The sequence below is a fragment of the Myxine glutinosa genome, chromosome 2 (genome assembly GCF_964187855.1).
Source record: "Myxine glutinosa chromosome 2, kmMyxGlut1.1, whole genome shotgun sequence".
Taxonomy (NCBI): Eukaryota; Metazoa; Chordata; class Myxini; order Myxiniformes; family Myxinidae; genus Myxine; species Myxine glutinosa.
This window is the reverse complement of record NC_136262.1, coordinates 11145989-11157765: the sequence shown is the minus strand read 5'-3', so window position 1 is coordinate 11157765 and position 11777 is coordinate 11145989. Positions and strand designations below refer to the sequence as shown.

The window sequence follows — 11777 nt, the reverse complement described above, 5'->3', positions numbered from 1 at the left end:
GAAAGAAGGATATTTGGGATTGTGTGAGTGTTGGTTTGGAGCAGATCCGATAATGTGAGAGCTGTAAGGAAAGAGGGATATTTGGGATTGTGTGAGTGTTGGTTTGTAGCAGATCCGATAAAGTGAGAGCTGTAAGGAAAGAGGGATATTTGGGATTGTGTGAGTGTTGGTTTGGAGCAGATCCGATAAAGTGAGAGCTGTAAGGAAAGAAGGATATTTGGGATTGTGTGAGTGTTGGTTTGGAGCAGATCCGATAAAGTGAGAGCTGTAAGGAAAGAGGGATATTTGGGATTGTGTGAGTGTTGTTTGGAACAGATCCGATAATGTGAGAGCTGTAAGGAAAGAGGGATATTTGGGATTGTGTGAGTGTTGGTTTGGAGCAGATCCGATAATGTGAGAGCTGAAAGGAAAGAGGGATATTTGGGATTGTGTGAGTGTTGGTTTGGAGCAGATCCGATAAAGTGAGAGCTGTAAGGAAAGAGGGATATTTGGGATTGTGTGAGTGTTGGTTTGGAGCAGATCCGATAAAGTGAGAGCTGTAAGGAAAGAGGGATATTTGGGATTGTGTGAGTGTTGGTTTGGAGCAGATCCGATAAAGTGAGAGCTGTAAGGAAAGAGGGATATTTGGGATTGTGTGAGTGTTGGTTTGGAGCATATCCGATGATGTGAGAGCTGTAAGGAAAGAGGGATATTTGGGATTGTGTGAGTGTTGGTTTGGAGCAGATCCGATAATGTGAGAGCTGAAAGGAAAGAGGGATATTTGGGATTGTGTGAGTGTTGGTTTGGAGCAGATCCGATAAAGTGAGAGCTGTAAGGAAATAGGGATATTTGGGATTGTGTGAGTGTTGTTTGGAACAGATCCGATAATGTGAGAGCTGTAAGGAAAGAGGGATATTTGGGATTGTGTGAGTGTTGGTTTGGAGCAGATCCGATAAAGTGAGAGCTGTAAGGAAAGAAGGATATTTGGGATTGTGTGAGTGTTGGTTTGGAGCAGATCCGATAATGTGAGAGCTGTAAGGAAAGAAGGATATTTGGGATTGTGTGAGTGTTGGTTTGGAACAGATCCGATAATGTGAGAGCTGTAAGGAAAGAGGGATATTTGGGATTGTGTGAGTGTTGTTTGGAACAGATCCGATAATGTGAGAGCTGTAAGGAAAGAGGGATATTTGGGATTGTGTGAGTGTTGGTTTGGAGCAGATCCGATAATGTGAGAGCTGTAAGGAAAGAGGGATATTTGGGATTGTGTCAGTGTTGGTTTGGAGCAGATCCGATAATATGAAAGCTGTAAGGAAAGAGGGATATTTGGAATTGTGTGAGTGTTAGTTTGGAGCAGATCCGATAATATGAAAGCTGTAAGGAAAGAGGGATATTTGGGATTGTGTGAGTGTTCGTTTGGAGCAGATCCGATAATGTGAGAGCTGAAAGGAAAGAGGGATATTTGGGATTGTGTGTGTTGGTTTGGAGCAGATCCGATAATATGAAAGCTGTAAGGAAAGAAGGATATTTGGGATAGTGTGAGTGTTGGTTTGGAGCAGATCCGATAAGATGAAAGCTGTAAGGAAAGAAGGATATTTGGGATTGTGTGAGTGTTGGTTTGGAGCAGATCCGATAATGTAAGAGCTGAAAGGAAAGAGGGATATTTGGGATTGTGTGAGTGTTGGTTTGGAGCAGATCCGATAATGTGAGAGCTGTAAGGAAAGAGGGATATTTGGGATTGTGTGAGTGTTGGTTTGGAGAAGATCCGATAATGTGAGAGCTGTAAGGAAAGAGGGATATTTGGGATTGTGTGAGTGTTGGTTTGGAGCAGATCCGATAATGTGAGAGCTGTAAGGAAAGAAGGATATTTGGGATTGTGTGAGTGTTGGTTTGGAGCAGATCCGATAATGTGAGAGCTGAAAGGAAAGAGAGATATTTGGGATAGTGTGAGTGTTGGTTTGGAGCAGATCCGATAATGTGAGAGCTGTAAGGAAAGAAGGATATTTGGGATTGTGTGAGTGTTGGTTTGGAGCAGATCCGATAATGTGAGAGCTGTAAGGAAAGAAGGATATTTGGGATTGTGTGAGTGTTGGTTTGGAGCAGATCCGATAATGTGAGAGCTGAAAGGAAAGAGAGATATTTGGGATAGTGTGAGTGTTGGTTTGGAGCAGATCCGATAATGTGAGAGCTGTAAGGAAAGAAGGATATTTGGGATTGTGTGAGTGTTGGTTTGGAGCAGATCCGATAATGTGAGAGCTGAAAGGAAAGAGGGATATTTGGGATTGTGTGAGTGTTGGTTTGGAGCAGATCCGATAATGTGAGAGCTGTAAGGAAAGAAGGATATTTGGGATTGGGTGAGTGTTGGTTTGGAGCAGATCCGATAATGTGAGAGCTGTAAGGAAAGAAGGATATTTGGGATTGTGTGAGTGTTGGTTTGGAGCAGATCCGATAATGTGAGAGCTGTAAGGAAAGAGGGATATTTGGGATTGTGTGAGTGTTGGTTTGGAGCAGATCCGATCATGTGAGAGCTGAAAGGAAAGAGGGATATTTGGGATTGTGTGAGTGTTGGTTTGGAGCAGATCCGATAATGTGAGAGCTGTAAGGAAAGAGGGATATTTGGGATTGTGTGAGTGTTGGTTTGGAGCAGATCCGATAATGTGAGAGCTGTAAGGAAAGAGGGATATTTCGGATTGTGTGTGTTGGTTTGGAGCAGATCCGATAATGTGAGAGCTGTAAGGAAAGAGGGATATTTGGGATTGTGTGAGTGTTGGTTTGGAGCAGATCCGATAATATGAAAGCTGTAAGGAAAGAAGGATATTTGGGATTGTGTGAGTGTTCGTTTGGAGCAGATCCGATAATGTGAGAGCTGAAAGGAAAGAGGGATATTTGGGATTGTGTGAGTGTTGGTTTGGAGCAGATCCGATAATATGAAAGCTGTAAGGAAAGAAGGATATTTGGGATAGTGTGAGTGTTGGTTTGGAGCAGATCCGATAATGTGAGAGCTGAAAGGAAAGAGGGATATTTGGGATTGTGTGAGTGTTGGTTTGGAGCAGATCCGATAATGTGAGAGCTGTAAGGAAAGAGGGATATTTGGGATTGTGTGAGTGTTGTTTTGGAGCAGATCCGATAATATGAGAGCTGTAAGGAAAGAAGGATATTTGGGATTGTGTGAGTGTTGGTTTGGAGCAGATCCGATAATGTGAGAGCTGAAAGGAAAGAGGGATATTTGGGATTGTGTGAGTGTTGGTTTGGAGCAGATCCGATAATGTGAGAGCTGTAAGGAAAGAAGGATATTTGGGATTGGGTGAGTGTTGGTTTGGAGCATATCCGATAATGTGAGAGCTGTAAGGAAAGAAGGATATTTGGGATTGTGTGAGTGTTGGTTTGGAGCAGATCCGATAATGTGAGAGCTGAAAGGAAAGAAGGATATTTGGGATTGTGTGAGTGTTGGTTTGGAGCAGATCCGATAATGTGAGAGCTGTAAGGAAAGAGGGATATTTCGGATTGTGTGAGTGTTGGTTTGGAGCAGATCCGATAATGTGAGAGCTGTAAGGAAAGAGGGATATTTCGGATTGTGTGAGTGTTGGTTTGGAGCAGATCCGATAATGTGAGAGCTGTAAGGAAAGAGGGATATTTCGGATTGTGTGAGTGTTGGTTTGGAGCAGATCCGATAATGTGAGAGCTGTAAGGAAAGAGGGATATTTGGGATTGTGTGAGTGTTGGTTTGGAGCAGATCCGATAATGTGAGAGCGTGGGTGAGACGTGATGCCGAAAGCGGGCGGTATTAAGATGAGGGGGTGGAGGTAAGAGCTTTAAGTGTGTTCTGCCCTTGTGGATGAGGAAGTGAAGGTTTTTACTTAAGTGAATAACATGATGGGGACAAAGACTGAACCTATTAGCATTGGCGATATCAAAGGAGTCTCACCTGGGAGGTGCCGATTTGAAAAGAAAAACTCAATTTGCGTTGTTGAATGAAACCAACAAATTCCACCATTGTATTTAATGACCTATTTTGATGACACCTGCACCATACATCACAGTTGTAAATGATGGACTATTGTCACATTGTGCAGGTACGACATGTCCAGATTGACATCGGTCCGATGCTTTTCTGTCTCCTCGTCATCGTCGTCCGTTGTGATTGTAAGATCGGAGCGCCCATGGAGTCGCCGCCGCACTCCAGGAGAGCAATCCCTGGCTATTTGCTCCCATCTCCCACCTCGAGGAACCAGGTACGGTGCGTCACCTTAGCAGGGATTCCGACAAAGCAACCTGAAGCTTTCGTGCATAACAAGGTGCCGGAGGTGGTGCGAAGTGCAGAGAGCCTGCGGAGAGTGAGCAGGAGAGAAAATGAACACGGGTGGGGGGAGTGGGGTGGGGGCGTGTCGGAGTGGGTGGGAGCAGGTCGCGGTAACAACGGCTTTCAACAGGTGTCGTCTGCCCATAAGGCTCTGACTTGCTCCGAGAACGGAACGCGGACAGACAAGCCAAGAGCATCACCTTGCCATGAGTGACGCCGCAGAGAGGAGGGCCATCCTCGGACAGCCGTACATCTCCGCCGAAGACCTTCTCAAGATTTGGGACTTCTATGACAGTGACGGTAAGGTCTTCATCACCTGGTGAATTAGCTCACCTCTTTTCCTGCTGCGTTGCTCACAATGAGACCAAAGCAAAGGTGGTGAGCAACCCTCACACTTCCAGAGCAACAGATTCTGTGCAATTCAGGTAGAGCAGAAACTGGTGTCATTAGAAAGATCGTCACCTTAGCTTGAGAACATGCTACCTGTGTACGTGGCGTTCTCGAGGACCGCTCGGTATCAGGATGGCTACCTGAGTGATTGACATGCTATACTGAGCTCCGGTGAACATGGCTGCAGGTGCAATGCTTGCTGTGCGTGCTCCATGCCTAGCTTCCATGACAATGCTAATTGGATTTCTCCAATGCAAATGCAGAGCAGAAACAACGTTGAAAACTAAACACATCATGTTCCTAATGCTGCCTCAAAAGGGCACCTGTGCATACAATTACAGATGTCTTCTCACCGCCGCTTGCTGCAGAGTCCAGGTAATAACATGGCAAGAAGCAAAGCGAGTTGTTTGTGGAACACGCATGGGATGACTGGAGAGGGTTAACCGCGCCATGATGCAAACACTTCATTGCACCACATACATTATACTTACAACTTCACACCGCACACGGGTAGTGCACGCTGCACCACAATGTACACCGCACTCTGATAGTGCACGCTGCACCACAATGTACACCGCACACAGGTAGTTCACGCTGCACCACAATGTACACCGCACTCTGATAGTGCACGCTGCACCACAATGTACACCGCACACAGGTAGTGCACGCTGCACCACAATGTACACCGTACTCTGATAGTGCATGCTGCACCACAATGTACACCGCACACAGGTAGTGCACGCTGCACAACAATGTACACCGCACTCTGATAGTGCACGCTGCACCACAATGTACACCGCACACAGGTAGTGCACGCTGCACCACAATGTACACCGCACCCTGGTAGTGCACGCTGCACCACAATGTACACCGCACGCTGGTAGTGCACGCTGCACCACAATGTACACCGCACCCTGGTAGTGCACGCTGCACCACAATGTACACCGCACGCTGGTAGTGCATGCTGCACCACAATGTACACCGCACACAGGTAGTGCACGCTGCACAACAATGTACACCGCACTCTGATAGTGCACGCTGCACCACAATGTACACCGCACACAGGTAGTGCACGCTGCACCACAATGTACACCGCACCCTGGTAGTGCACGCTGCACCACAATGTACACCGCACGCTGGTAGTGCACGCTGCACCACAATGTACACCGCACTCTGATAGTGCACGCTGCACCACAATGTACACCGCACCCTGGTAGTGCAAGCTGCACCACACTGCACCACACCATACACCACACTGCACTGCACGATACACCACACTGCACCGCACCATACACCACACTGCACTATACACCACACCATACTATATACCACACTGCACCGCACCATACACCACACTGCACCGCACCATACACCACACTGCACTATACACCACACCATACTATATACCACACTGCACCGCACAATACACCACACTGCACCATACTATATACCACACTGCACCCACCATACACCACACCGCACCATACTATATACCACACTGCCCCCTTACTATACACCATCATGCATCCCACCATACACCACACTGCACCGCACCATACACCACACTGCACAGCAATATACATTGCACGGCACCATACACCACACTGCACCGCACCATGTACCACGCCACACTGCACCCCTATAAAACATCTTTCACTGCACTATCGTGTATCGTGCTAAATGTTGCATCGCATTCTGTGATCTCACTATACATCACTGGACCAACCACCTTTCGATCAGGCCCGCACCCCAAACACCCCTGTGCTCATCATTAAATGCCTCATTTTCTCTCTAATTAGTTCGTAATTGCTTGCTGTGCCTTGTAAGCTCAGAAACAGCCGGTCCCAGGGCCTCGGTGCTGGAGTCTGTGACTTAACAAGCTGCGAGATGCCTTGAACCAATCTTTATTATTCATCTTGTAATCTTCGACATCTTGAATTTTTAATCATTATTGTCGTCGTGTTCATCGGTGTCAACTCCATCAAACAACGCGTCCCATCTTTACATTGCTTTACATCAGTATTATGTAACCTACTGCGTTTACCAAATTATTACTTCCATCATTCCCAGCAATCTTCATAGTTACTAATTATGAAGTAACACTGTTATTATCATGATTATATCTTCCGTCAACTCTATTCCCACAATCGTTACCGCTAATCATAACCACAAGTCCATAATTTCCTCATCACTCCATCATCATGATTGTTTAACAACATGAACATTTTAACTATTACTAATGCATTCCACAGCCTGTCAATTACTCATTAAATTTGTCATCATTGTCATCAACTTCATTAAAATGCACTATCATCATTTCTATCACCATAGGCTGCCACCCTTCTTTATATATATATATATATATATACTCAACATCAAAATAAACTTATCAAATCTTTAGGAGGACACTCATTGAAATCCTCCACGCAAAAATGAAAAAATATTTGAACACAGAGGTAAGTTCAACTATCTTTACTAAACACACGTCAATAAACAAGAGGTTGCCTCAATCACAAAAAAGCAAAAAGCATGAACATCACAAGGGGTGGTGCAACAAGTCACAGCACTGCAACACAAAGTCACGCACCTGAATACAGTCAAAACTAGATGGTATTCATCGAATACTTACCCTGCGCAGTCAACTTGTTGTGAGCCAACTCTTCTGTTTTTGAACTTCTTTTTTTTTTGATCCAATATGGCTGCCAGACCACGTGAGCGATGATATCATAAATTTATATTCTCTAATAGAATTGTTGCAGAGATCATGCTCAATACATTTCAAACTGATCAGACTAAGCGTTGTCCCTGTCGAATTATGACGTCATAATTATGGCACCAATGACGTCATCGTTAACAACACCTATTCCCTGTATGGAGTTCTTTACAATGAGCCACGTTTCAATTTTTTTCCATAGAGCGGTTTTGGAGATATAGAGGTGCAACGTTTTTCGGTTTTTCCAAGATGGCGCCTGTAACACATGACCTATGACGTCATGATTACCATTAAAATATTCCAAAGGAGGAGGCCCTCCTTTGGTGAAAATTTCGTGTCCATCAGTCCAACAGTTGCTGATTTTTTAAAACATAATGATCGGATGGATGTGTTGTATTTGTCGAATTATGACGTCATAACGAAGGCACCGATGACATCATCATTAACATATCTTATTCCCCATGGGGAGGAGTTGACAATGAGCCAGATCTCAATTATTTCCATGGAGTGGTTTCAGAGATATAGAGGTGCGAAGTTTTTCCAAGATGGCGCCTGTACCACGTGAACTATGACGGCATTATAATTGTCGTGAAAATCAAGCTCAGACACGACTTGACCTCTGGGTAGGTTTAATATCATTTAGATCTGCAGTACATCCTGTAAGAATACATGCATGCAACAGGCATTAAATCAGAGCATTTCATGAGCAGCAATGGTTGATTCAATATAACAATGGTTAGCGCAGCGCATTGTCAGCGCAGCATTTGGGGCGTACATACCATTCAAACTACAGGACTATGTCACAGTGAGTTCCGCTGGAGTGTCCGCGCGCCCCGGTTGTCCCGGGTCTTATAGACGCCCCTTCCGTAGCGAGCACCCCTGGGTTCACCTTGGTATAATTTCACTACATTCTCCCCGCCGTTAGAACTATACTGCCGCTCGGCAGATTGCAAGCAAGCATCAGCAATAAACGAATGGGTCACGTCAATCCACATCAGTCGGTCCACCCGTAGCGGTCGGGGCGGCGAACCTCCCTGCCAGTTCGTGTTCGGAATCTACCGGGCACGGCGTCCCCAAGCCCGGAGTCCCCCGCGTCGGAATAGCCGCCGGAGGTTGGAGTCGGAGGGGGCGCCCCTGCGCCTTCGGGCACGGGAGTGGGGAACGACGGGAGTAACAGTGGCAGTTCCATAGGGGAAGCTTCGATAGAGTCCATAGACTCGTAGACGGGTTCGTCGATATCCCTGTCGCCGTCCCCACATGGGGCGAGATGGCGTACGGAGACAGTAGACTCGCGGCCATCCGCCGTTAACACGCGAGCATGCTCGGGATTAGCCTGGAGGACCTGCACCTTGTCAACAAGGGGGTCGTACTTGCTAGCGCGAACCGCTCGTTTGAGATAGGTGGGCCCCGGTTCAGCGAGCCAGCTGGGTAAAGATTGGATACTGCCGGAGCTTCTAGGGTGGTGGAACAGTCGTTCGTGAGGAGTCTGGTTGGTGGCAGTACATAGGAGAGCCCGGATCGAGTTTAGAGCGGCAGGTAGTGACCACGCCCATTTATCGAGGCCTCGGCCGAGGGTCCGAAGGCTTAGCATGACGGCCCGCCATATAATCCCATTAAAGCGTTCGATCTGTCCATTCGCTTGGGGCCGGTACGGGGTGGTGTAGCTCGAAGCGACATTATGCTGGAGCAAGTAGCCCCTCACCTCCTGGGACAGGAACACCGCACCCCGATCGGTATGCACGTAGGCCGGATACCCGAACATAGAAAACAAATTCTGCAGGCACCGAATAACCGTGGCAGCCGACATATCCCCGCACGTGTAAGCAAAGGGGAATCGGGAATACTCATCGACGATAGTGAGCAGATAGCGAGAGTTGCTCGACATTGGCAGCGGCCCTTTGAAGTCCATCGCCAAGCGCTCCCACGGTCTAGTAGCCCTAACGAGTGTCCCCATAGGGGGGTTATAAAAACGCGGTTTGAGTTCCGCACAGATCGGGCACCGCAAATGGGGCCAACGGGGCCTGGGTGTGGCGGTGGACCTTTGCGCGCTGGTACGTGAGGCACGTCCTGGCCGAGCACCCCTGGTTCCACCTTGGTATAATTTCACTACAATAATCATTAAAATATTATACAAGAGGAGGCCCTCCTATGGTGAAAATTTCATGTCAATCGGACAACGGTTGCCGAGAAAAGGAATTTTTTTAATGTAGACACGTACGGCACATGGCACATGTACGGCACACGGCACACATACGCAACTGAATGCTTGACCCCGCTTTTCGCTTCGCGATCGCAGGGTAACAAAATGACATAGGAATGGGCACAACACTCCTAACAGTCAAGGACAGAATGACAGCAGTCCTCAATATCGTGCGTGTCCTCCCTGAGCTGTCATGCAGGCTGTACACCTCTGACACATGGTCTGCACCATGCGTCTGATGCGGTCATGGGGAAGTCTGCCCCACTCCTCCTGCAAGCCTTGAATGAGCATTTCCCGATTGACAGCCGTTGATCTCCTCGATGCAAGACGTCGACCAAGCTCCTCCCATAAATGTTCAATGGGATTGAGGTCAGGGGAATAAGGCATCCAAGGCATCATTTCAACACCCTGTTCCTGGAGGAAGTTGGTGGTCAGGCGGGCAGAATGGGGTCGAGCGTTGTCCTCCTGGAAAACTGCGATGTCAGGATGAGCCTGGAGAAATGTGAGCAGATAAGGTCTCAAAACTTCATTGACATAACGCTGACTAGTGAGATTGCCTTCGATGACGACCAGAGGTGTCCTGAAACGGGTGGAAATGCCGGCCCATACCATCATACTGGGTCCTCCGCAACGATTGATCTGCCGATTACAGCATGATGCATACCTTACCCCCACCTCTGCGCCATACCTGTTGACCCCCATCAGCAGCATGGAGGCAAAATCTGGACTCATCGCTGAACAAGACTGCACTCCACTGTTGCTGTCTCCAGCCGCGATGCTGCAGACACCATCTTGGTCTGTTCCGCTGATGCACTGCATTCAACACTGCACCTCTGCAAGGACGTCTTGCCACCAGGCCCCGACTTCTCAAGCGCCTCCGCACAGTAGAGACACTGATGCGGTTGTTGTGGCGACCTTTTGTCACTGCAGCTGTTTGCGTCGCAGGGCAGAAACGATCACGAAGATGCTGCAGCACAATCCAGCGGTCTTGGTTTGGGGTGGTACTGGTTACCCATGGTCTTCCTCTTCGTGGACCATCATTCACAGTTCCAGTTTCACCGTAACGCCTGGCCAGGTTGGAAGTTGCAGGCTGTGAGCAACCAAGACGTTGGGCAATTGTTCGCTGGCTTACACTAGCCTCAAGCATCCCAATTGCCCTTAAACGTTGTTCAGATGCCAGGCGTGGCATCTGAATTTTCTTGTTGTTTTCCCTGTCAGAGAAGCCTCTAGAGTGACTGTAGACAGCAGTAAATGAATGTCTAACCACGAGAACTGAAGGATTTCATTATGAGGGTCATTATTTAAAGGGAAAGATCCCTATGCAGAACCACTGAAGCATGCCATTGTTGATCAACCAGGTGATTGAAGTGAAGTTCCCGATACATAATCAGCCATTACAATTGAAGAAACGTGTTTGTAAAGCTGCACATTTCAAAAAATCAAAGTGATAAGTTTCTTTTGATGTTCAGTTTATATACAGTCGTGGCTAAAAATATTGGCACCTTTGCACTTTTTTTCAAATAACTCACAATTTTCTCTAAAAATACGTTGAAATTGACAAAAGTATTTGGTTTTCACAATTCTTTATTCCACTGTTAATATTACAGAACCTTTGTTTTTAATTGAGAACTTAATATACGAGTACACCCGTTTACTGCGGGAGCGGCAGGGGGAGTCATGTTATTATCCTTATTATTATTATTATTATTGCCAATACTATTACTATTACTTATGTTAGATCAGGTTATTGAAAGGATCAGAGCATGCATGATATTATAACATGTTAGATCGGTCATTGAAAGGATCAGAGCATGCATGATATAACATGTTAGATCCGATCATTGAAAGGATCAGGATGTGCACGACATTATAACATGTTGGATCAGGTGAATGAAAGGATCAGACCATAAATCACATTATAACATGTTAGATCAGGAAATTGAAAGGATCAGAATGTGCATGACATTATAACATGTTAGTTCAGGTCATTGGAATGATCAGAATGTGCACGATATTATAACATTGTGGTGCTGCGCACACACGACTCGATTGCCAGAGAGGTAGGCCACAACGCGTTGGTATATCAAAACGTCTTTATTCAAAGCTCGTACTTCAACACTGAGTGGGCTCGAGCTTAGAGCCCGCATATATATCCCGAGGCCACGCCTAGTCCCCGGGCGTGGCCGATCGGTCAATAG

The 11777-nt window shown here is 46.7% G+C and overlaps 1 protein-coding gene across 1 annotated transcript in view; it reads left to right on the top strand.

Annotated features, from left to right (window-relative positions):
* Window positions 1-4433: 4433 nt before the first annotated feature.
* Window positions 4434-11777, top strand: part of LOC137422043 (calretinin-like) — a 169263-nt gene continuing 161919 nt past the window's right edge. The window contains exon 1 of the mRNA XM_068108734.2: window positions 4434-4576. Within this exon, the coding sequence (XP_067964835.1) occupies window positions 4483-4576 (94 nt within the window). The 5' untranslated portion in view covers window positions 4434-4482. The remainder of the gene's footprint in view (window positions 4577-11777) is intronic.